Here is a 26,273-nt window from a genome sequence, read left to right on the forward strand (position 1 = left end):
TCCATGGAGTGACATTAACATCTGCAGAGGAACTGGCACTAGAGAGGGGCTTCTCTCAGAGCTCAGCTGCATTCCAAGATCTCAGCCAATGTCTAATACAGGGAGAAGTCAAAGATCTTGTGATGAGGATCTCCCTGGACTGTGATGCCCTCTGCAGTGGGGAGGGGCTGCAGCGGCGCCAGGCAGGGGAGGGTCCCAGCACTCAGGGCACAGACACTTACTGAGCTTCTCCTAGGAGAAGTTCAAGTGCAATGGAATTCTGTGAAGTGCACAGCTGACCCTATTAGGAAGCACTAGCTTACTAACGTTCATCTGACGGTCATTAATAACTCCAAGAAATTCAAGTCTTTTGCCAGAGGGTACCAAACGTTACTTGAAATGCTGCTGCTGCTGCTAAGTCACTTTGGTTGTGTCCGACTCTGTGCGACCCCATAGATGGCAGCCCACCAGGCTCCCCCGTCCCTGGGATTCTCCAGGCAAAAACACTGGAGTGGGTTGCCATTTCCTTCTCCAATGCATGGAAGTGAAAAGTGAAAGTGAAGTCGCTTAGTCGTATCCAACTCCTAGTGACCCTATGGACTGCAGCCCACCAGGCTCCTCCATCCATGGGATTTGCCAGGCAAGAGTACTGGAGTGGGCTGCCACTGCAGTACATCAAATTTGGCTCCAAGTTGTATACTAATAGGGGACAAATAGAGAAACACTTCCTAGGGGATTATGACGCAAACTGTGAGAAAGTGGTACACAGCAGCCAAGGTAGAGAAATAGTGACTACGCTTGGGCATCAAGATGCTGCCCTAGGACAGCGCCCTGGAGGAGATGTCACAGACCTGAATTGAGTCCTGGCTCGGCCCAGGTGTGCATCTCAGCTAAACTCCAGGAGCTTCAGATTCCTCATCCGTGGTCTGAGGATGACCAGATCTAGCCTACCTCTTCCATGGGGGATGTTGCTGGGATCAAGTAAGACAGCAAGATGGAGACACTCAGTATAGACAAGAAGAACTGTCACTACAGTGTTCTATGAACATGAAGGGAGTGGGTGAACAGGCTTCTCAACAAGTCTTGCCTATTCCTAAATTTTAATAAATCTCAGTTTCCTCATTCACAAAATGGGGCTAAATTGAGACTGCTCTAAATTTAAAATAATGATAAAAATAGCAAATATGCATTATGTCCTGGAGATGGCTTAATGTGCTTTATTTGTTTTATAAGCATTATTAAGAACTCAAGCATCAAAATCAACTTATGAGGTAGTACTATCAATCATTATTCTCATTTTATAGATGAGATGAAGGCGACAGAGAAAAACTCATAATGCCCTCAAGGCCACACACTGGAAAATAGACTCCAGACTGAAACCCACTAGCTCTGGCTCCAGAGTCCATGTTTTTACCACTTCCCTTTGCTACCTCATGACATGTGTATCAAGCATGGCAGCAACAAGCGTCTCATAAACGAAAATTCCCCTATTGGCTAGGTCCCTAGCCCCAAAGATACAGAACTGAACTCACTCTCTAGGCTTTGATAATAATGATGCAGCTTATGAGAAATAAATCAGAAATTCAAAACAGGACATGAAGGCTTACCATGTCTAAAGGTGGAATTAAGCCCTACATGGTCTTCCGTGTCTCCCTGAAATCCCCAGCCGCCCTCACCCCAACAGGACACCCTCAACAGTGATGACAATGGTCTGGGGAACCACACTTTGAGAAGCAAGACTCATCTGTCTCATCCATTGTCACCTCTTCCACGTGAAGGACTTCAGGGCAACCGGCCCAGAGTTAGCCTAGGAAACCTGCCCATGCTGGGAGAAGGCAGTTATCCCTGATCTTAAATACACTTACTTTTTAGGGGAAACGGACTCTTCTAACATAGTCGACTCTTCATCGCCCTCCAGTCCAAATCTATCTTTACTTTGTTTCTGAGGTAAAACAAGACAAACATGAAAGTTAGCAGGTCTTGACACAAGCTCCTTTTAAGGAGGCCTTTTAAAATGAGCCACATAAGCAGGTACATTAAGGTTTACCCCAAATTTCTTGTATGGGATATTTAATAAGTGACAGGTGAATAAAATCAATAGTTATAATGAAAAAGAATGTAATATTTAATAGATATATAAAATGCCTTTTGTATATATTATTGCACAGACAATTTCATATAGTTAAAATTAAGACACTAATACTCTACTAGAACTTGGCTATTTCAGTGGGTGGTATCTTGAAACCTTAGGAAAGGTTATTTTGTGTACCACTATGGTATATAACACCCTCCCTCTCATTAAAACTGGATGAGAGAGAAAGAAAAAAAAAAGAAAGAAAATCTTTAGGCCCTCAACCCAGTTTCTAGAGAGGAAAATGTAACAACTACCTAGAGAGGAAGATGCTCACGGGTGAGCTAGGCTCATTCATTAGCTGAATGATACACTAGTGCTCACTACCTGGCAGTCAATGACACAAATGTGAGCTGCAGCAAAATTAGAAATGGATATGTGGTCAAAGACTGCACACTCAAGCAATCTTAACGTCAAAGATTCCATTAGTGCATCAAGTACTTTACATGAGTGTTTTTATTTTCCAGGTAGCTACATCATCTAAACTGAGACTTTTTAATAAAGAAGTGCTGTCTAATCTGCACAGTATGAAATACCTTTTTGAGGATGATGTCAATGTAGCCTGCAATCAGCTGGGATATTTGCTCTCCTTCAGTGGTCTGTACGGAGTAGTAGCTTTCCTGATACTCCCCAAAATCCTAGGCGGGGCGGGGGGGGAAACGCACGTTAGAAAAAATACAGTCACATCACCAGTTTCAAAGGTGAGGGGGTCCAATCTTGGAACAAGTTCTGGTATAGATTCACTTGTTCTTGCTCATCTCCCCTAAATACAACACCCTAAAATGTATTCAATCAACAATGGAAGGGCTCTGAAAGCTGGAAAGTTGTATTGACTGGTGACCTCAGTACTCGAGCAACCACAATCTGATGAGTTCTCGAGTTTTATTTTATATCCCACATTTCCAAGGCTGGGTGCTGGAGAGGCCTGAAACTTGGAACCTCCAACAGGAAGTTTATGAAAGTCTGTTCTCTCTGGACAAGGGACCAGGAGATGGGAAGCCCAACAAAGACCTAATTGGGAGCCTCAAGCAGCTTCACAACTGAGTTGCTCATGGGCAGCTGCAAAGCAGTGAAAGCCTGGCCATCCCAGGCCCTTCTCCACAACCCAGGCAGGCAGGTGGTCTGATCGCTCTGCAGCAGTGGCCACAGCGAAGCCCTGTGTCTCCCTCCCCTCCACTCACCTTCTGTGTTCCTAAGAAAGGTCACCTGTTAATAGTAGGTGGCCACAGGAAGTACTTTCTTCCTTCATAGACAGCACTAGCAGGCTTTGAGCAGGAACCCCAGCAATGTCAGAAGAACAAGGCAGCCCAGAACATTGCCAGGGCTCAGAAAATAAATTTCCATTGCAACTCAAGTCCACAGAAGTATGCCAGAACACTGGACTATACACTAAACCTAAACAAGGTGACTGTCTATGAAAACAGAGGTTTAAAGAAGATCAGGAGTCTCCTAATACAAAATCCAAAGCATCTAGGATATAATTAAAAATCACTACTCATGTAAAGAACCAGGATGAATACCATGTAAGAAAAAAAAAAAAAGATAATCAACTGATGCCAATACTAAAATGAATCAGATGTTGGAATTATCTGGTAAGAATTTTTAAATTTTGAATCATAAAAAATGTTTCAACAATTACAAAATCTCCTGAAAGAAATGAAAACAAGAGGGTTAAGTCGTAAAACAGAACCAGACTGAAATTTGCAAATAAAAAAATGCTATAATCTAAGTAAAAAACTCATGGGATAGATAAAATAGTACTGTGGAAATGACAAAGAAAAGAACCAGTCAGCTAGAAAATAGATTGATAAAATTTAGTCAATTGAACCAACAGAAAACAGGCAAAACAAAACAGAGCTTTAGGGATCTGTAGGACAATTTAAAAAAGACCTAATATCCATACCATCAGAAACACAGGAGAGGAGAGCCTCCTACTGTTGGACCAAAATATATACATATATATATATATATATATATATATATATATATATAAAGAAACAATGATTGAAAACTTATAAAAAACAGTGAATGACATAAGCCTGCAAATTCAAGAAGCTAAGCAAACCCTACAACAGAATAAGCCTAAGAAATCCACACCAAGAACTTATGAAAACTAGAGAAAGACAATCTTCAAAACATTCATAGAAAAGCAGCATGTTACCTATAAAGGAACACCAACACGATGACAGAAAGTTTCTATGCTGAAACGGCAGAGGCCAGAGAGAAGTGGAATGACATTTTTCAGGCACTAAAAGAACTGAGAATCTCAAATTCTGTATCTGGCAAAATTAATCTTCATGAATGAAGGGAAAATAAGAAGATTCTCAGTCAGCTAAAGGAAAACTAAAGAATTTGTTGCTAGCAGATTTACCTTTAAAGAATGGCTTAAGAAAACCTCTCTGAACACAAAGAAAATGAAAACAAAAGAAAACTGGGAACTTTAGAATGAGAAAGAGCAATGAGATGGATAAAAACAGAAGTAAATTATATCCTTCACCTCATGCATTTTCTTCAATCTTACTATATGGTTGAAGCAGAAGCAATACCATCTCATGTAGTGGTCAATGTATAATATACAGAAGAAATACTTGAACAATTACACTCAAAAAGCATGGCAGGTAAGTAGACCTAAGTGGAAGGAAGGTATGTTTTCTGAAGATCCCTCCCAACTGGCAAGAGTATATCAATCAATGCTCAAATTAGATAACTAATATTCCCTCCAAGGCCCCTTCTTGATACCTTTTTTTTCTGATGCCCTGATGTAAGATCTTGCCTAGATACAGATATTTCAAGTGTTCATGAGAGCTGGAGAATAGTACAGTTTGGGAGTTCTGAAGAAACTGACAAATTTCAACACTTTCTGATTCTCTTATGGCTCAATACACACTACAAAATAATTGCACTACTGATTTTCGTATATCAGTGTGGCTGGCTATAGTGAGGGCCACACGGTATACTCTGCTAAAAGCAGATACTGACGTTGGGAGGAAGAATTCAGAAGTTTAAAGGTCTGGAACAAACACACATCCTCCCTACATTCAGTGTATTTCACGTTGAGCATTTTGTTATCATCGTCTCATTTGACTCTGGTAACTCTGAGAAACAGGTATCACTACTCCCATTTCACAACCAAGGACATTAAAGCTCAGAGAGGAGAAGTAACTTGAGCAAAGGCATAGAACTGGCTGATTTCAAACACTACCCCACAGTCTGTGCTATTTCCACTGGATAGCACGTTCTCTTCATAGGCAGGCTGGGAAAACACAGCTTGGCAAGATGTCACAATTCTTAAGAGCTTATTTAGAAACTTCTAAAACTAGAGATGAGAAGCATCCGTACGGCCTCACAGCATCATCAAATTGCTTTTTAGGGTATACTGGGGATGGCATCAGAACCACAGAAGAGAGAGAATCATCCTTGACTGGCTCTTTCTAATTAAGGAACTCAGACAGCCTTAGAGGACCAGAGAGAGAGAGGTGGCTAAGGAGACCCAGCTCTCAGACATCTCCCTCACTTATAGACCAGTGACTACCCCCATTCCCTGCCCTAGGGACCCCCACCATCTGTCCCTCTCCAAGGCCAGGGAAGCCCAATGGGCTTGTATTGTTTCCCCTACCCCATGGTATCACCCAGAATATGCTAGCCCACTCACTGCCCTCAGCCAGTCCCTACCAGTGTGAAGCTCTTGGGTGAGGCTGCCCAGCGCTTGACCGTGGTCAGTGGCCACTCCTGCAACACTTCCTTGGTCTTTTCATCCACACGCATCACTGAGTCTTTGGTGATCCCCAGCAGGCGAGGCACCAGCTTGTTCTTCCCTTTCATCTTTTCCTGAAACAGGAGGTACAAAGAATCAGTGCTCTTCCTCTGAATACATCTGATTTTTCCAAGTCATCAGTGATTTTGTGATAATTTACCTGCGGTCAACCTACATCACTGTTTCGAAATAGGCGGGGCTATTGGAAAATCAGAGTATTTTAAAAGACTGGATAAATCACTCGTAAACTAAAGAGATGGAAGCTAAAACAGAGCTATCAGAAGACTGGAAGGATCCACAGAAATTGGAAAGATCCACAAGTTTTCTCTGCAGACAGATACCGTCCAGAAGGTCAGGCTGCTCCAAAAACAGAGATTGTGACAGAAAAAACATATCCAGAGAAAAAGAAGTTAAAGTGAACTCCTAGTAGCCACCTCAGTGAGTAACACAAAAAGATTAATATAGAATTTAAATATGGCACTTCAGCTATTTAGAATTAACTAAAATTGCCAGAGTAGTATCTTCTCATTAATAAGCACCATTTTTTAAAATATTCCCTGAAATATATTTCCGTCTGGAGGCTTGGGTTTTGCTATTTTTAATGTGTATCTATGGACTCAAAATATTTTGATAGGTTTTAATAAGTTTTTATGTTTTTTTAAGTTTTTAAAGAAATAGTTATCATGCCTATTAAAATAATAATTCCTACCTCATTTCATGCAAAGATGAGCACAATAAAGGACAGAAATGGTATGGACCTAACAGAAGCAGAAGATATTAAGAAGAGGTGGCAAGAATACACAGAACTATACAAAAAAGATAGTCATGACCTAGATAACCACAATAGTGTGATCACTCACCTAAAGGCAGACATCCTGGTATGCAAAGTCAAGTGGGCTTTAGGAAGCATTACTATGAACAAAGCCAGTGGAGGTGATGGAATTCCAGTTGAGCTATTTCAAATCCTAAAAGATGATGCTATGAAAGTGCTACAGTCAATATGCCAGCAAACCTGGAAAACTCAGCAGTGATCACAGGACTGGAAAAGGTCAGGTTTCATTCCAAACCCAAAGAAAGGCAATGCCAAAGAATGCTCAAACTACTGCACAATTGCATTCATCTCACACACTAGCAAAGTAATGCTCAAAATTCTCCAAGCCAGGCTTCAACAGTACCATGAATTTCCAGATGTTCAAGCTGGATTTAGAAAAGGCAGAGGAACCAAGAGATCAAATTGCCAACATCTGCTGGATCATCGAAAAAGAAAGAGAGTTCCAGAAAAACATCTATTTCTGTTTTATTGACTATGCCAAAGCCTTTGACTGTGTGGATCACAATAAACTGCGGAGAATTCTGAAAGAGATGGGAATACCAAACCACCTGATCTGTCTTCTGAGAAGTCACTGAGCAGGTCAAGAAGCAACAGTTAGAACTGGACGTGGAACAACAGACTAGTTCCAAACAGGAAAAGGAGTACGTCAAGGCTGTATATTGTCACCCTGCTTATTTAACATATATCAAGTACATCATGTGAAATGCTGGGCTGGATGAAGCACAAGCTGGAATCAAGACTGCCAGGAGAAATATCAATAGCCTCAGATACGCAGATGACACCATTATGGCAGAAAGTTAAGAAGAACTAAAGAGCCTATTGATGAAAGTGAAAGAGAAGAGTGAAATAGTTGGCTTAAAACTCAACATTCAGAAAACTAAAATCATGGCATCTGGTCTCATCACTTCATGGCAAATAGATGGGGAAACAATGGAAACAGTGACAGACTTTATTTTGGGGGGCTCCAAAATCACTCCAGATGGTGACTACAGCCATGAAATTAAAAGACGCTTGCTCCTTGGAAGAAAAGCTATGACCAACCTAGACAGCATATTAAAAAGCAGAGATATTTTCCTTTGTTGTACAGAAGCTTTTAATTTTAATTAGATCCCATTTGTTTATTTTTGCTTTTATTTCCAGAATTCTGGGGGGTGGATCATAGAGGATCCTGCTGTGATTTATGTCAGAGAGTGTTTTGCCTATATTCTCCTCTAGGAATTTTATAGTTTCTGGTCTTACATTTAGATCTTTAATCCATTTTGAGTTTATTTTTGTGTGTGCCGTTAGAAAGTGATCTAGTTTCATTCTTTTACAAGTGGTTGACCAGTTTTCCCAGCACCACTTGTTAAAGAGATTGTCTTTACTCCATTGTAAATTCTTGCCTCCTTTGTCAAAGATAAGGTGTCCATATGTGTGTGGATTTATCTCTGGGCTTTCTATTTTGTTCCACTGATCTAAAAAAAAAAAAATAGTAGAGATATTACTTTGTCAACAAAGGTTTGTCTACTCAAAGCTATAGTTTTTTTAGTATCATGTGTGGATGTGAGAGCTGGACTATAAAGCTGAGCACCGAAGAATTGATGCTTTTGAACTGTGGTGTTGGAGGAGACTCGAGAGTCCCTTGAACAGCAAGGGGATCCAAGCAGTCCATCCTAAAGGAAATCAGTCCTGAATATTCATTGGAAGGACTGATGCTGAAGCTGAAACTCCAGTACTTTGGCCACCTGATGCGAAGAACCGACTCAGTGGAAAGGACCCTGCTACTGGGAAAGATGGAAGGCGGGAGGAGAAGGGGATGACAGAGGATGAGATGGTTGGATGGCATCACTAATGTGATGGACATGAGTTTGAGTAGGCTCTGGGAGTTGATGAAGGGCAGGGAAGCCTGGCATGCTATAGTCCATGGGGTCTCAAAGAGTCAGACACGACTGAGCGACTGAACTGAACTGACCTCATACTCATGATATAGCAAATTCAAGATAGGTTAATAATTTAGAAAGAATATACAGTTGGATATTTTTGTGATTCCAGAGAGGGATGGGGTGGGATGTGGAAATGTCTACCACAAATGCCAAAATAAAGGAAAAGATTAAAAGCTTTAACTATAAAATATATGGACTTTGCTATGTTTTTTTGAAAAGAGAAAGAAATGAAAGAAAGAGACCTCACCATAAAAAATTAAAAGACAAATGACTGGTGAATAAATATTTACAACTAATAGGATGATAAAAAATTTCATATGCTTTATATGTCACAGGTTATCATAAATCAAACATAAGTGGCAAAGAACATGATCAGAAAATGTTTAAAATTATAAAATAACTAGTCAATAAGCCTAAGAAGAAATTAGATAAATTTTCATGTATATATAATAGTTTATCTTTTACAAAATTAATGCTCAATTAAATAAGGTATGAAAGAGGACCACTATTGATGGTCATTTAAAACAGCAAAACCTTTATGGAAGAAAATTTGTTAATAACGATTCAAAGCTTTAAAAATGTTCCTACTTTTAGTCCAACTTGCTGTTAGAAACTTATTAAAAAAGAAGTTACAAATGTGTATAAAAATAACAAAGCAAGAAGGCTCAACTAGAGTTTTTCAGAGCAAAAAAATACAAACAACCCAAAATGTCAATATAAGAGATTTGATAATTATGATATCCCGAACAGAAGACTACTCTACAATGGTGCACAATCATGCTCAGTCGTGTTCAACTCTTTGTAATCCCATGGACAGTAGCCCTCCAGGATCTTCCCTCCATGAAACTGTCCTGACAAAAAATACTGGAATAGGTTGCCATTTCCTCCGCCAGGGGATCTTCCTGACCTAGGCACTGAACCTGTGTCTCCTGCCTTGGCAGGTGTATTCTTTAGCACTGAGCCACCTGGGAATCCCTACTCTACAGAAAAACAGCTGGATCCATGATAATAAATTATTCACATTAAAAGAGTTTGTACAGCATGATCCTATGAAATAAAATTTTAAACATTTTTTTTTTTTAAGAAAATTCACTACATGAGGAAATGGTAGCAATGATCATCTCACATGATTTGTATTATTGTCCTGTGCTTTTCCTTACTCCAAAAATTTAACTTAAAACACATTTCTAGTGGTCAGGAAAAAATAAACTTTTCAAAAATATTTGCAAAAATCTAGTCATTCCCACACCACCACTACAAAAGCAATATGCGTACAAATTAGCACAAAGTGTGCAAGCATACATGGAAGTGTATGCAAGAGGACAGGTACTTAAACCAGTAGTATGACCGATGCTTAATAAATATTATCATTAATTTTCAGAGCCTCCCTCAAATGTTACCATCATTTCAGCACCATCAACTTCCCCACCTTGAAATGAAGGGGCCAGCGATAATAAGTGATAAAGCCAGGATTAGAACACAGGTCTGAACAAAAACATCCCTGACTTTAAAAGCGACTGTCTACCAGTTTACTACTTCTGAGGGAAACAATTAGAGAAATTGCAAAAATACCCCTCCCAGTCTCCGTGGGCGGTTCACAAACCATCGGACAGTGAAGGTCATGGCACACCTCCAGCTTCCTCCCAAGAGGAGGAGATAAAGGCAGTAGGAATCTGAGTGGGTGTCTGAGAAGGGGAATATAGCCCTGTAAGAACCTCTGAGTCCTTAGGGAAAACTCAGGGAAGAGTCAGATCCTTTGTAGAGAGGCTAGTTCCACCAGGGGTAAAATCAGTGCAGGGTGGACCATGCCAGTCAGCATCACTTGGCTTCGGGAGCCACTGGTTTAGTCATACAGGGTTGGCACCAGCCCAGCGGCAGGGCCTAGGAAGAGGATCAGAAATAAAATATGGTTTGCAGCTGTTGCCTTCCTGCTCTCAAATCTGCACCTCCCCAGTGAGGGGCTTTGGGGTGAGGCAACACAGGATCCTGATGGATTGCCCCAACTCCCGAGATCATTCTGGTCTGGTCAGTGAACAAGCAAACAACTTACAGTGGGCATTCCAGTACAAGTTCATAACTGGGGGTGGGGGAAGAGGGTATAAAAGAAACTCAGAAAATACTGTCACTCAGCAACAGGGACCACCATCAAGGGACACAATTATTTTTGAGTCTACCCACAAAATGCAGAGCAGCTGGGGAAAGTTAAAACAGCATGGGGCTTGGCTCTGTGCTAGTGATATAAGGGCTCTCCCAAGAGAGGATCTGCCTTAGAATTTTAGTGGCAGACCTACATAATAGGAGAAGGTACAGAGGCAATAAGTTTCCTACTTCCTCCCTAAACCTAGAATCTGAGTCCACCCGACACATCTCCTCTCCAGTATTCCAACTGTAGACACCAGTATCCTTTTATCTCTGGGAGAAGACAGCAGCCTAGGCAGGGTCCAGTGAAGACCCAATTCTTTTGTGCACAGACACATGTAGACTCTGCTTGCGATTCTGTGAGCTACCTAGCAACTTCTATCTTGAGGCAATCCTCATCAGGTTGGTTTTGTTCTGAGGGGGTCGAGCTTGCATAACTTAGAGGCAGGAGAAGGTATGTTTTCTACCAAGGAGAAGTAGGATCCACTAATAACCCCAGCCTTTCCTCATTCAGGGGCTTCCCAAGTGGTGTGGAGGGAAAGAAGTGGCTCGCAATGCAGGAGCCATTGGTTTGATCCTTGGGTCAGGAAGATTCCCTGGAGAAGGAAATGGTAACCCACTCCAGTATTCTTGCCTGGAGAATCCCAGAGACAGAGGAGCCTGGCAGGCTACAGTCCAGAGGGTTGCAAAGAGTCAGACAGGACTGAGAATGCACACGATCCTCTTCCAAGCACCTCTTGGCCGTTACTGTGGATTCAGTCCTGGCAGCTGGCTGTGATTAAGTCTGCTTAGCCTTGGGCTCTTCTTGCAGGTGTGTGTGCTGGCTGATTCCTACATCACCTGTGCCTTACATCAGGTTCGGACTGGGGTGGAGGGATGCCAGTGGGCTAAACTATGGGCATGCTTTGGCTCTAAGCCCGACTTCAACGTGGCCTAAGTCCGTGAGCCTGCTGTGCTCACCAGAGTTCTAAAGTGGCTTCCTGCCAAACTGCTGCCTTGGTGCTTCGCTGTGTCATCAGTATGCTTTTTTTTTTTTTTTAATCTTTTAGGCACATGGCAGAGAGGGATGGCTGCTCAAAAGCAAAATGGTGTTAAAGACTCTGCTTATTAGCGGTTTCTCTCCCTAAAAACAACTGGCAATTCATTTTGATTTAATTCATGATTCTGAGATGCTTTGAATGCCTTCTGTGATGCTTTTACAGTTCAGAGAGAAGAGGGCCAGTTCCCCAGGTTTCTCACCTCAAGTCTCTGGTTGTGGTTGCAAGGAAAGTTAAAGGCAAATTTATAAATCGGAAGGTTTACACAAATATTTCTTGCAAAGAAACAAGATCTTTTGCAAGTCATGGGAAATGCCTTACTGTTCCTTATGGGGTTTTGAAAAACTTATCAACATAAACTGCAAAAGATTTCAGTGAAAAAGGAAGACTGTAGATGCTTACAGCTCCCATCTATTGAAATCATTTGTACAAGCGTCTCCTTTTCTGTATTATTTCCTTTAAACCTCATGAAAAGTCAGCATCCTAGGTTAGCAAACTGAAGTTTAGACACGAAAGTAAAGTAACTTATGGAAGGTCAAACTAGGTGGCAAAGCCAGAATATGACACCAAGATCTTTTGTTTCAGAGTGTATGTTCTTAGCCACTGAGAACACTGTCATGTAACAGGCTCATGAGAGTCATCCTCCCTATTGGGGCCAGCAAACTATGACAGGTACTAAAGCCAGTTTTCTGCCCCATCATCCCCTGATTTTTTGGCCTGAGAGCTAATAGTAAATTTTCTATTTCTACAGAGTTGAAAGAAAATCAAAAGAGGAATAATACTTCATGAAAAGTGAAAACATTATATTTCATAGTCCATAAATAAAACTTTATAGGAACATAACCAAGCTCATTTATTTACATACTGCTTACTGTTTCTGGGCTATAAGCACAGAGAGGAGAGGCACAGCCAGCAAGGTCTCAGACATTGACTCTCTGGCCCTTTATTAAAAAGGTTTTCCAACCCCTGCTCTGTATCATGATTCTAAAAACCAATTAAAAGTTGGAGGACTCAGGGGCCAGGAATTGGGAAGTTGTAAGGAGGGGTAAGGAGTTAGCTAACCTAAAATGTACTAAATATGCAGCTACTACATTTATTTACATACATTATCTCACTGAATCTTCATTAGAGCTCTGTGATGACCTAAAGGGGTGGGATGGAGGGGATACTCATAAAACTGATTCATGTTAATATTCAGTAAAAAGTAACATAACATTGTAAAGCAATTATTCTCCAATGGAAACAACAACAATAAATGGGAAAAAAAAACCCCTGTCAGATTCTTCATCTGAACCTGTCAAGATACTACTTGGAGTGGGTTGCCATTGCCTTCTCCACTTAAAATGAAAAAGAATTATAATTCCCATTTTTCACATGAAGAAACTGAGGTTGAAGAAGGTTAAAGATGTCTCTCCAAGTGATGAGTTTCTGCTATTTCTCACAGAGACAATATTATATCAAGAATTCTAGGCCAATCTTCCCAGCTCCAACACCCAAGCACTTTCTATAATAACAATAGAAAATATAGCATGAAGTACAGCTGACCCTTGAACCACATGGGTCTGAACTAGGTTAGCCTACTTTTTTCAAAAGTTAATTCCATAGAACTACATGATCCACATTTGTTCAATCTACAAATGGGGACAAAGTGTTCACCAATATAGAAGGAAATATGACGGAAGGATCTATAAACACATCAAACTTGTTCTCTCACAATATATATGATTGATCTGAAGGCTGTGTGGTATAATTGTGTTCAATATCAATATATACATTTTGTAAATTATAATTTCATTGAGTTTTTAAATTTAGGATTCTGAATAGCCTATTCAAGTAATGAATGAATCACTCACTTTTAATTTACTTCTTAAATTATGCCAGTGAACTTCCTTCAAGATTTAATGGTATGTTCAAATTGAGGACCTAGAGAAATCTGTTATTTATGCCATTAAAACACATTCTACCCCTTACCCAAACAATTTTGTGTGTATGTCTGCCATTCTGTGTGTGATCTCTTATCACCATATATTCTAAATGGTTGCACATAGTTATACACACATACACATGGGTTATTTCATGTTTTTGACATATGTCATGTAAATTTACTTGATCTATTCACTGAATTTAAAATAAATCTAAAAATTTACAATGACTCTGTATATTGTTATAACATGTACAAGTATCTGCACACTGAAAATTACAAAATGTTGAAAGAAATCAAAGAGGATCTAATACCGTGTTCATAGACTGAAAAACTCAGCATAGTAAAGTTATCAATTCTCCCCCAATTGACCTATAATTTCGATGCGATGCCCATCAAAATCCCAGCTTAGTTTTTTTGTGTGTGTGTGCATACAGACAAGGTTTTTCTAACGTGTTCATGGAAAGGAAAGGGATCTAAAGTAGCTAAAACAATTCTGAAAAAGAAGAAAAAAGTGAAAGGAATCATTCAGGTTGATGTTAAGGCATACTATACAGTTAAAGTGATCAGGACAGTGTGATATCAGCAGAAGGACAGATATGCAAATCAGCAAAACAGATTAGGGCACCCAGAAATAGATCCACAGCAATATATTCAAATTAATTTGACAAGGATACAGACTCAATACGATGGGGAAAACACCTTTCAACAAACAGTACTGGGGCAACTGGACATCCACAGGTCAAAAATGAACCTTGATTGAAAACCTTCACACTTTATACAAAAACTCAAAATGGACCAAGGACATAAATGCGAAACCATAAAGTATCCAAAATCTTTGGAGCCTAGAGTTAGAGCTCTTTTTAAATTTTTTTAATGTATTATTTGTTTTTGAGTTTTTCTGCTTTTAAAGTTCATTTATTTACTTAGTTTGGCTGCACTGGGTCTCCGTTGCTTTGTGTGGTCTTTCTCTAGTTGCAGCCAGTGGGGGCTGCTCGCCGGTTGCAGTGTGTGGGCTTCTCACTGCAGTGCCTCCTGTTTTTGTTCAGCACAAGCTCTAGGGCATGTGCACCTCAGCAGGTGCAGCTTGTGGCTCTAGAGTGTGGGCTCAGTAGATGTGGACATGGGCTTAGCTGCCCCACGGCATGCTGGATCTTAGTTCCTAGACCAGGGATTGAATCTGTGTCCCCTGCATTGGGAGGCAAATTCTTCACCACTGGATCACCAAGGGAAGTACCAGACAGAAACTCTTGGATGTAACACTTAAAACAAGATTCATAAAAAGGAAAACGATGATAAAACACTTGTCACCTAAATTAAGAATGTGTATTCAAGCCTGGCACGCTGCAGTCCAGGCAGTTGCAGAGTAGGACATGACTTAGTGACTGACTAAACAACAAGATTCTGTGAGAGACCTTGTCAAGGAGATAAAAACACAGCTACAGACCATGAAAAAATATTTGCAAATCACATTCAACGAAGGACTTGGATCCAGAATATATAAAAAACCCTTAAAATTCAACAGTAAGAAAAAATCTAACTAGAAAACTGGCCAAAAAAACTGTGAACAGATATTTCACTGAAGGGGATACACAGATGACAAATAAACACAGGAAAAGATGTTCAAAATCATTAGCCATTAGGGAAATGCAAAATATAACTGTAATAAGATTTCATAAAACATATCAGAAAGGCTAAAATTAAAAAAAAATGATAACGCCACATGCTGGAGAGGATGATAAGAAACTGGAGCACTCATATTTTGCTGGTAAGAATGTAAAATGGTATAGTCACTCTAGAAAATAGCCTGGCTGTTTGTTATAATGCTTAATGTGTTCTTACCATATGGCTCAGCAATTGTTCTCTTGGGCATTTATCCCAATGAAATGAACACTTCATTCACACAAAAATCTATACACAAATATTTATAGCAGCTTAGTTCATAATAGCCACAAACTAGGAACAACCCAAATGTCCTTCAGAGATGAATGACTAAACAAACTGCTACTTCCATACTACGGGATACTCTTCAGCAATAAAAAGCGATGGGACTATTGATACACATTACGACTTGGATAGATCTTAAGGGATTTCTGCTAAATGCAAAAAAGAAGTCAAAAATTTATGTATTGTATGATTCCACTTATGTGGTACTCTTAAAATAACAAAATTATTGAGACAGAAAAGAAATTAGAGGTTGCTACTGGGTAAAGAGACCATGGGAAGGGAGCAAGGTGTGAGGAGAAGCAGGAAGGGGTGGGAGGTGTCTATGGCCATAAGAGGGTAGCACAAGGTATTCTCGATGGATTACAGTTCAATATCTTGACTACAGTGGTGGTAACACAGTCTACACTTGTGAGAAAACTGCATAGAACTAAACACACACACATAAATGAGTACATATAGAACACAAAATCTGATTAAGGTCTATGAACTGTACGTACCAAGGCGATTGTCTAGTTGTGACATTGTACTATTGACATGTTACCATTGAGGGAAAATTGATGAAAAGAGAACTCTCAGCATCTTTATAATTTTTAAAATGCTATTGAGATATAATTCACATAGCATACAATTCACCCATTTAAGGTATCTGATTCAGTGGATTCTGGTATCTTTACAGATATGTGCGACTATCACCATGGTCAATTTTAAAACATGTTCATCATCTAAAAAAGAAAGTTCCTGTACTATTAGTCAATACTCACTTATGTCCCATGATCCCACTCCACTCTTAAGCAATCATTAATCTACTTTCTGTTTCTATGGATTTTCTGTTTCTGGACATTCTATACCAAAGAAATCTTGTGATAGGATTTTTTGTTTTTCTTGTAAAGAAATCTTCCTTCACTTCATATAACAGTTCCAAAATTCATCCATGCTGTAGTATGAAGCAGTACACTTCATTACATTTTATGACCAATTAATATTTCACCTCATGGATATATGACTTTTTGTTCATCCCTTCATCAGATGATGAATATGTTATCTTTTGGCTAAATGCAGCTATATACTTTAAAGTACAAATTTTTCTGTGAATACATGCTTTGAATTCTCTTAGGCATGTATACCCAGGAGTAGAACTGCTTGGTCATACAGCATTTCTATGTTTAACATCTGAGGAACTGCCAGACTGTTTTCTAAGGTGACTGCACCATTTTACTTTCCTACCAGCAGTATATGAGGACTCCAGTTTCCCTACATCTTTACCCATACTTGTTACTCTGACTTTTTGATTCTCTGCATTATTTTTCCAAGTTCCTGTGAATCTATGGTTATTTCAAATAGTTAAAAATATGATTCTGTTTATTTTTGCTAAAAGATAAACAAACATAGCAAATATTAATAATAATTTTTCTTCATTTCCTAAAGATATATGTTAAAAATTTTTTTTTACATATTACCACACTTCCTAGAATGCACAAAACAATGTTAAAGGGTAACTTGTTCTGATCTCAATTTCTGTAAGTTTCTCTCTAGCACTTCTCTGTTGAGTAGAATACTGTGATAGGTTTAAAACATTCTATCCTGTTGAGGAAGTATATTTGTATTCTAGAATTTTACAGAAATTTTTATAATGAATAGTTGACTTTTATCACACACCTTAGGAGTTTTATTTAAAATGATCACATGATGCCATCTTCTCTAATTTTATTTAGATAAAGCTGATTCAGAACATTATATAAGTTTAAGGTGCATAGTATAATGATTTGATATATGTAAATATTGAGAAAAGATTACCACAGAATGTTAAGACATTCATTATTTCACATAATCACCTCTTTTTAGCTGTTATGAGAGCACTTTAAGTGAGAATATTGAAAGCAACAAAGGAAAAGCAACAGATAAATACACAAGGAATTCCCATAAGACTATCTACTGATTTCTCAGCCAAAACTCTGCAGGCCAAAAGACAGTGGCACAATATACTTAAAGTAATAAAAGAGAAAAACCTACAACCAAGAATACTCTACCCAGCAAGGTTCTCACTAACATCTGATGAATAAATCAAAAGCTTTGCAGACAAGAAAAAGCTAAAAGAATTCAGCACCACCAAACCAGCTTTATAACAAATGCTAAAGGATCTTCTCCAGGTGGAAAAGAAAAGTCTACAACTAAAAAGAAGGAGGTTACAACGAAAAAGCTCACTGGTAAAGGCAAATATACAATAAAAGTAGGAAGTCATCCACATACAACTAGCAAGGAGGTTAAAAGACAAAAGTAGTAAAACCATCTGTATCCACAATAAGCAGTTAAGGGATACACAAAACAATTAAATGTAAAATACAATATCAAAAACAGTAATCACGAGGACAGAAGAGTACAAATGCAGAGGATCTAAAGTGTATTTGTAATTAAGAGATTAGTAACTTAAAACAAGTAGGTATACACATACACTGCTATACAAAAACCTCATGGTAACTATTATAGATACACACCGACAAAAAGAGAAAAAGGAATCCAAACCCAACACAAAAGATAGTCATCAAATCAGAAGAGAACAAAATAAGAAAGGGGAAAAAAAATCCGAAACAACTACTGAAATGGCAATAGAAATATGAAAGTCGCATAGTCATGTCCAAATCTTTGCAACCCCGTGGACTATACAGTCCATGGAATTCTCCAGGCCAGAATATTGGAGTGGGTAGCCTTTTCATTCACCAGGGGATCTTCCCAACCCAGGGATCGAACCCAGGTCTCCCACATTGCAGGCGGATTCTTTGCCAGCTGAGCCACAAGGGAAGCCCAATAGAAATATACATATTGATAATTAGCTTAAATGCAAACAGACTAAATGCTCTAACCAAAAGACACCAAACAAACAGCTGAATGGATACAAAATTAGGACCTATATATACGCCACCTACAAGAGACTCATTTCAGATCCAGCGATACATTCAAACTGAAAGTGAGGAAATGGTAAAAGGTATTCCATGCAAATGGAAATCAAAAGAAAGCCAGAGTAGCAACACTTAGACAAAAAAGACTTTAAAGTCAAGAATCTTACAAGAAGCAAAGGACACTACATAATGATCAAAGGATCAATCCAAGAAAAAAATATAACAATTGTAAATATATATGCATCCCAATATAGGAGCTGCTGCTGCTGCTGCTAAGTTGCTTCAGTCATGTCTGACTCTGTGTGACCCCAGAGACAGCAGCATACCAGGCTCCCCAGTCCCTGGGATTCTCCAGGCAAGAACACTGGAGTGGGTTGCCATTTCCTTCTCCAGTGCATGAAAGTAAAAAGTAAAAGTAAAGTTGTTCAGTCACGCCTGACTCTTAGCGACCCCATGGACTACAACCCACTAGGCTCCTCCGCCCATGGGATTTTCCAGGCAAGAGTCCTGGAGGGGGTTGCCATTGCCTTCTCCGAATATAGGAGCACCTCAGCATAAAACACAAATGTTAACAGGCACGAAAAAAGGAGAAATTGACAATGACACAATAACACAGGGGGAGTTTAACACCACACTTATATCAATGGACAGTTCATTCAGACAGAGAAATCAGTAAGAAAACACAGCCCGTAAATGAAACATTAGACCACATGGACTTAACTTGATATTTACAGAGCATTCCATCCAAAAGCAGCAGATTACACATTCTTTTCAAGTACACATGGAACCTTCTCCAGGATAAATCATATGCTGGGCAAGATGTAAAAATGAGGAAGTTACTGGAAGAGTTTCCTCATCAACTCAATAACACACTCTGCTTGTTCATAAACTGAATTCCAGACCCATCTCTGTCCTTCTAGGTTGGAAGGCCAGCAATTTGCAAAAATAAAAAAAAAACAAAAAAAAACACAGATCTGAAGGCCACATAAGATCTGCAAACGCATCTGCTGCTGTTAAGTCATGTCCGACTCTGTGTGACCCCATAGATGGCAGCCCACCAGGTTCCCCGAGCTCTGGGATTCTCCAGCCAAGATCACTGGAGTGGGTTGCCATTTCCTTCTCCAATGCATGAAAGTGAAATCGCTCAGTCGTGTCCAACTGTTAGCGACCCCATGGACTGCAACCTACCAGGCTCCTCTGTCCATAGGATTTTCCAGGCAAGAGTACTGGAGTAGGGTGCCATTGCCTTTTCCGAGCAAACCCATCTAACAGGATACAAATTAAGTACCATTAAGTTTGTGGTCAACAAACTTCCTAGTCCAGTGCATGCCTGATAACATAAGTGAAACATTCTTAGGAGAAAGCACTAGCAAGTAAAAGTAAAGGCACTCCTCTGGGGACTTTACAGTAGTGACAAAGAGCAGGGCCAAGACACAGCTGTTCTGAGACCTGAGGGCAGCCAGGCTCACTCACCAGCCTCATAGCTGACTTCACGTCTGTCCCACTGCTCAACTCAGGTCACAACTGCCAAGATGCTGCACGTGCAAATGCTAGGGGCCTGGGGACTACCTCTAGACTCTTGAGAGTCTCTTGGACTGCAAGGAGATCAAACCAGTCAATCTTAAAGGAAATAAACACTGAATATTCATTGGAAGGACTGATGCTGAAGCTGAAGCTCTAATACTTTGGCTACCTCATGGGAAGAGCCAACTCATTGGAAAAGACCACGTGATCCTGGGAAAGATAGACAGCAGGAAAAAGGGACTACAGAGGATGAGATGGTTGGAGGGCATTACTGACTCAATGGACATGACTTTGAGCACACTCTGGGAAATGCTGAAGGACAGGGAAGCCTGGCATGCTGCAGTCTATGGGGTCGCAAAGGGACAAGACTGAGCAACTAAACAACAACAAAAAAGGGACTACCACCAAGCTTATCTGTGAACACTTTTAACAAAAGAAGTGGTAAAGATAAATGCTCCCTCCACCACACCCAACTCACCTTCACCAGGAAGAAGGACACACCATATGTCCGAAGGGACCGGGCCAATTTGACATACTTGACTTTGGCTTCTATTTCGCTCATCTCTCCACAGTTCTTGTGCTCCTACAAAAGCGACAGAGGCAGGGACCAGTTACTGCAGCTCTGACCACAGGTGGACTTGGTGAGAGGTACTACTTCACATGGCATCTATTTATTTGCAGATGCACGTCCCTGCTGACCAAGGGTCAGAGCACACAGAAAGCACTAATGCAAGGCTTCTTAACTAGAATGCAAGCCCAAATTCCCTGTAGATTTTGCATTATAGGGAACAATTCATGCATGCGCAGTGTGACAAGAACAGGGGCTGTAACTGTAACCTAATTTTCAAAGCACTCTATGTTTCAAAAGGTTCAGGACCAATACTTCAAACGAGGACTAGAAAAATATTATTGTCCTGAGAGATCTATCATTCTAATATACAGGCAAAAGATAAAATTTTCCAAACAGCATGACATATAAAAGTCTGGACATCTCAATGTGTGGAAACAATAATGGATTAAAAACTATGTTTTATACACATGAAATTTATCTCTTTCAATTTATATTTACATTTCAATGCCAAAGAAGACTTTGATATTTTGGATTCACTAGAGTGAGTGTTTCTTGGCAAAGTTGACGACAAAGCTTTTCTTACTGGTTGCCTAGAATAGATACCTCTCTGAATTTTAGAATAAATCTGGATTTTAAAAAGACACCAGTTCCCAGATTCTAAGGTGCAAAAACAAATCTCAGGATTAAAAAAAAGCTCCTTGTAGCTTCTTCCTTGGTACATTTTAATGGAAAATCACCTTGTTTCAATGCTTCAAAGATAATGTCTTTGAAATTAAATGTATGCACATTTTTCTCAGAAGGGCTAAGTAACCTTTAGCAAGAAGGTATGGATTAAGATAATAAATCTGCCCAAAGTAGAACTGTCAGATCCTTTCCTCCTGAGTCACTAATCATTTATTATATAAGTGGAGTACATGCTCGGGGTCTGAAGCTTTTATGTACAGAGGCCCCTCTCAGACTAATGAATGAGGACAGGAAGTGAGGAGAATAACAAAGCTCTGACCATTCCCAATACCTGAAATATTCTCTTTTCAGCTCCTCTCTGCTTGATGTATTCTTTGGGCAGGAATTCTTTTAGACTGAGAGAGAGAGAGAGAGAGTAAAAAAGGTAAGGCATTTAATCGTACTCTATGATGAGAAGGAAAGAAAAAGAGACTTTTCATAAAACTCACAGTTAAGTCCCTAACTCTCAGTATTTTATGGTATAATTAATAACAGACGGCCATATCCCACAATGCACTTAAGTAGAACACAAATATAAAACTAGTCTGATAAAAAGGTCAGACTATTATAACATAGTTCAAGAAGAAAGAATGTCCTGAAATATTGTAAAGTAACAAAGCAAAGCACCCTAGAGTGTACAGTATGCTAGCTTTTGGGGAAAAAGGAGGAGAATATCCATTTTATACTTTTAATATGTATTTTTTAAACATTAGAAGGGTAATTCTAGTACAAATAAAAATGATTCTTCATGGAAAGAAAGAAAAAACAAGGAGAAGGGAACATGGATGGAAATTAAACTTTTGAATTTTCCTTATACGGTAGTCTTCATTTTAGAACCAAAATAAATCACAAAGAGGATAAAATGCAACACCTAAAACTCTAAAGCAAACTGAAACAAATGAACCGAACAGTGTTTGATAGAGCCTAACTCTGAAAAAGTCTTTGACTATATCCACCCCAATGAGAAATATCTTAAATATAAAATGAGCCATAGCAGACTTGTTAAATCATTATTTTTAAACTAATATCTACTCTCACTCTAAATATATACACAAATACACATACTGTAAAATTAGTATATTACATTATATAAGTAAGTAGATGTTAAAAATAACTAGAATAAAGTAAATGAGTAATTATGGTAGTTGTCAGAAATCAAGATTTTTAGCATAAAATAGAGCAAAAGAAGTTAAATGAAATCTTGCACTCTCTCATTTGAATGCAAATACTAACCTGAATTTTGATTCACTTTTCTTTTTCTAAAAACCTTTTCTAGTTCTGTCCACTGCAGAGGCTAAGGGCAAGGACAATGGGGTTGAGACGAGCACTCTAGTGGATTAGCCAGACGGCCTTCAATGTCAGTTCCACTAAAAAGAATCCTTAGAGAAATGACTGATTCTAGCTTTGGGACAGGAGATGTATAAAATGTTCCTGGGGCTTCCTGCGCCTGAGGATCAAGTGAGTGACGTGAAAGTCACGCAATTGTGTCCGACTCTTTGCAACCCTGTGGACTGTACAGTCCACGGGATTCTCCAGGCCAGAATACTGGAGTGGGTTGCCATTCCCTTCTCCAAGGGATCTTCCCAACCCTGGGGTCTCCTGCACTGCAATCAAGGAAGTTATCAGAATGAAAATGGACTGACACCAAGGGATAACCGATCAGACAGGAAGGAGCACACACCCCCCCACACACTAACACGATTTTTAAAACCTCATACAAAAGAAGAGAAAATAGAACAATGAACCTATTGCCCAGACTCAACAATTACAACTCATGACTCATCTACTTCCTTATCCACATTACCTCTAATGGATGATTTTGAGGCAAAGCCCAGACGTCATATAATTATTTTTATGTGAGGGGCAATTTGAGTGTCAGAAAGAATGAAGACCTCAATGGGTCAAAACACAGGTGTGTAAAATTCAGTAACGATTCTGAGAAATAATCACTGATCACCTTAAGAGGTTACTAGGGCACAAGTTCATACTGACAATTGACAAAGGAAAAGAAACAAAGCTAATAAATGCAGAAGGAATAACAGAAGTCCAAAATGATCATTTTACAACTCTACATGGGATAGTCAATAGCTCTAAGCAAGCATGAGTGGCTGCTAAAACCAGAAAGTGGCAAGTCAATGGGGGACTTTATAATAGATGGATGTCTGATCCAAATCAAATGGTCAGTTTCAGCATTAATGAAAGTGGGATAACCACACAACACATGCCTTCTGACTGAGAAACCAGTAAGTATACAGTTTCACCTAGAAGTATTCTTGGCAACAGAGAAAAAAAAAACAAGTAAATATATAACTGAATATAAATTTCTTTAAGAATCCAGATATAAATATAAGCTTACCAAAAAACCTCATAATAGTTTAAAAGAAGAGAGATAGAGAAACATGGTAAGTGATACTACCAGGATACTATGAGCCAAATCCCATCATGGTAAATATTATAAAAATAACCCAGGTTTTTCACAAATAAATGGCTTGTGGGTAGAGGTAAAAAATTTGACGCACAAACAAATTAAGAGTTTTAAGAAATGTATTTATGGGGTGTCACTGGTGGCTCAGTGGTGAAGAATCTGCCTGCCAATGCAGGAGACACAAGTTCAATCCTTGATCTAGGAAGATCCCACATGCTAAGGAGCAACTAGGCTTGTACACCGCAACTATTGAGCCTGTGCTCTAGAACCTGGGAGCTACAACTACTGAGCCCACGTGTCACAACTACTGAAGCCTGCACACCCCAGAGCCCCAGCTCCGCAGCAAGAGAAGCCCAGGCACAGCAACTAGAGAGTAGGCCCTCTCACAGCAACTAGAGCAAGCCCGTGCAGCAATGAAGACCCAGCACAACCAAAACTAAATAATTACTTAAAAGAAGAGCTGAAATCTGTTAGTACAGAAAGAAGAAACGTATTGTAAAACCACAGTTACAAAGATAGTGTAGTACTGACATTAGAATAGAATTGAGAAGCCAGAAATTAACCCTTGCCTTTACAGAAAACAGATTTTCAACAAGAGTGCTAAGATGCTTCAATGGGAAAATAACAGTGTTTTTAACAAACGGTGCTGTGACAGCTAGATAGCCACATGCAAAACAATGAAGTTGGACCTCTTATCTCACATGACACATAAAACGTTAGCTCCAGAACTTCCCTGGTGGTCCAGTGGTAAAAATCCACCTGCCAGTGCAGGGGATAGGGGTTCAATCCCCGGTCTGGGAAGATTCCACATGCAGTGTGGCAACTAAGCCCGTGAGCCACAACTACTGAAGCCTGTGAGCGCTAGGCCTGTGCTCCAAAGCAAGAGAAGCCACTGCAATAAGAAGTCAGCACACTGCAGCTTGAGAGTAGCCCCTGCTGGCCGTAACTAGAGAAACCCCGTGCGCAGCAATGAAGACCCAGGGCAGCCAAAAACACATAAATGAATAAATAATAACTTAAAAAAAGATTGCTATAAAAAATGAACTCTGAATGGATCACTGACCTAAATGTAAGGGTTAAAAGTTTAACTCTTAGAAGAAAATAGAGTAAATTTTTATGACTCCGGGTTAGGCAAAGGCTTTTAAGATATAATACTAAAAGTACACGCAGCAAATGAAAAAAAGTAAACTGGACTAAATAAAAATCTGAAAAACTGAACTGCAAGAGAAATCACTGAAAAAAGTGAAAGGCAACCCACATACTGGGATAAAATAAGTGCAAATTATGTAGCTGATAACAACTTGTATGAAATCTCTTGCAACTAATGATTTTGTCCATCTCATGCAAAGAGTTGACTCATTGGAAAAAGACTCTGATGCTGGGAGGGACTGGGGGAGGGAGGAGAAGGGGACGACGGAGGATGAGATGGCTGGATGGCATCACTGACTCGATGGACGTGAGTCTGAGTGAAGTCAGGGAGTTGGTGATGGACAGGGAGGCCTGGCGTGCTGCGATTCATGGGGTCACAAAGAGTTGGACATGAGTGAGCGACTGAACTGTACTGAATGATTTTTTAAAAAACAATTAAAATGGTCATAGGGTCTGAACAGTCACTTCTCCAAAGAAGATATAAAAATAGCCAAAAAGTGTGTGAAAATATTCTCGACACCAGCAGCCATCAGGGAAACACAAAGAAAAACCACAATATCACACCAGTGCATACCCAGTAGGACACTACAATAAAAAAGACAGGTCATAAGGAGTGTTGGCAGGGGTATGGAGGAATGGGAACCTTCACACATTGCTGGTGGGGATGTAAAACGGCACAGCTGTTGTAGAAAATGATTTGGTAGTTTCTCAAAACATTAAACAACAATTCCACTCCTAGGCATATTTATCAAGGAAAAGTAAAAACATATGTCCACATAAACATCTGTACATGAACGTTCATCGGAGTATCATTTGTAATAGCCAAAAGATGGAAACAACTCAAATTTCCATCAACTGATGAATGGATGAAAAAAATGTAGTTGAGCCATACAGTGTAACTTTATTTGGCAATAAAAAATGTATGAAGTATGATATATGCCACAATATGGAAGCACTATGCTAAGTGAAAGAAGTTCATGGCAAAAGACTGCAAATTGTTATGTTTCTGTTTATATGGAATGTCTAGAATAGGCAAATCTATAGAGGCAAATAGGATTAGAGGCTGCAGAGGTTGTGGAATGGAGAGGGAGATCAGGGAAGTGACTGCTAAAGGACAGAGGCCTTATTTTAGGAGGGATACAAACATTCTAAAATCAGGTTGTGGTGATTAGGTTGTACACTCTTGTGAATACACTAAAAAGTGCTGAAATGTAAATTGTAAATGGGTCAGTTGTATGGTATGTAAGCTCCATCTCAATAAAGCTGTTCTTCAAAAAGGAAAAACATCAACCACTTTAGGCCTTATTTGGCTCTTCATACAAACC

At 39.5% G+C, this 26,273-nt stretch overlaps 1 protein-coding gene across 13 annotated transcripts in view; it reads right to left on the reverse strand.

Moving 5' to 3' along the window:
- The window catches only part of TLN2 (talin 2), a 494,903-nt gene that overhangs the window by 161,340 nt on the left and 307,290 nt on the right, over positions 1-26,273 (reverse strand). For all 13 annotated transcript variants that reach the window (XM_069596307.1, XM_069596312.1, XM_069596310.1 and 10 more), the window contains 5 exons: positions 21,667-21,730; positions 20,559-20,663; positions 5,783-5,938; positions 2,647-2,748; positions 1,845-1,921 (listed from right to left, as the gene is read on the reverse strand). In XM_069596307.1, coding sequence (XP_069452408.1) covers positions 1,845-1,921; positions 2,647-2,748; positions 5,783-5,938; positions 20,559-20,663; positions 21,667-21,730 — 504 coding nt within the window. The remainder of the gene's footprint in view (positions 1-1,844; positions 1,922-2,646; positions 2,749-5,782; positions 5,939-20,558; positions 20,664-21,666; positions 21,731-26,273) is intronic.

This window comes from Ovis canadensis, chromosome 7, assembly GCF_042477335.2.
Source record: "Ovis canadensis isolate MfBH-ARS-UI-01 breed Bighorn chromosome 7, ARS-UI_OviCan_v2, whole genome shotgun sequence".
Lineage (NCBI taxonomy): Eukaryota > Metazoa > Chordata > Mammalia > Artiodactyla > Bovidae > Ovis > Ovis canadensis.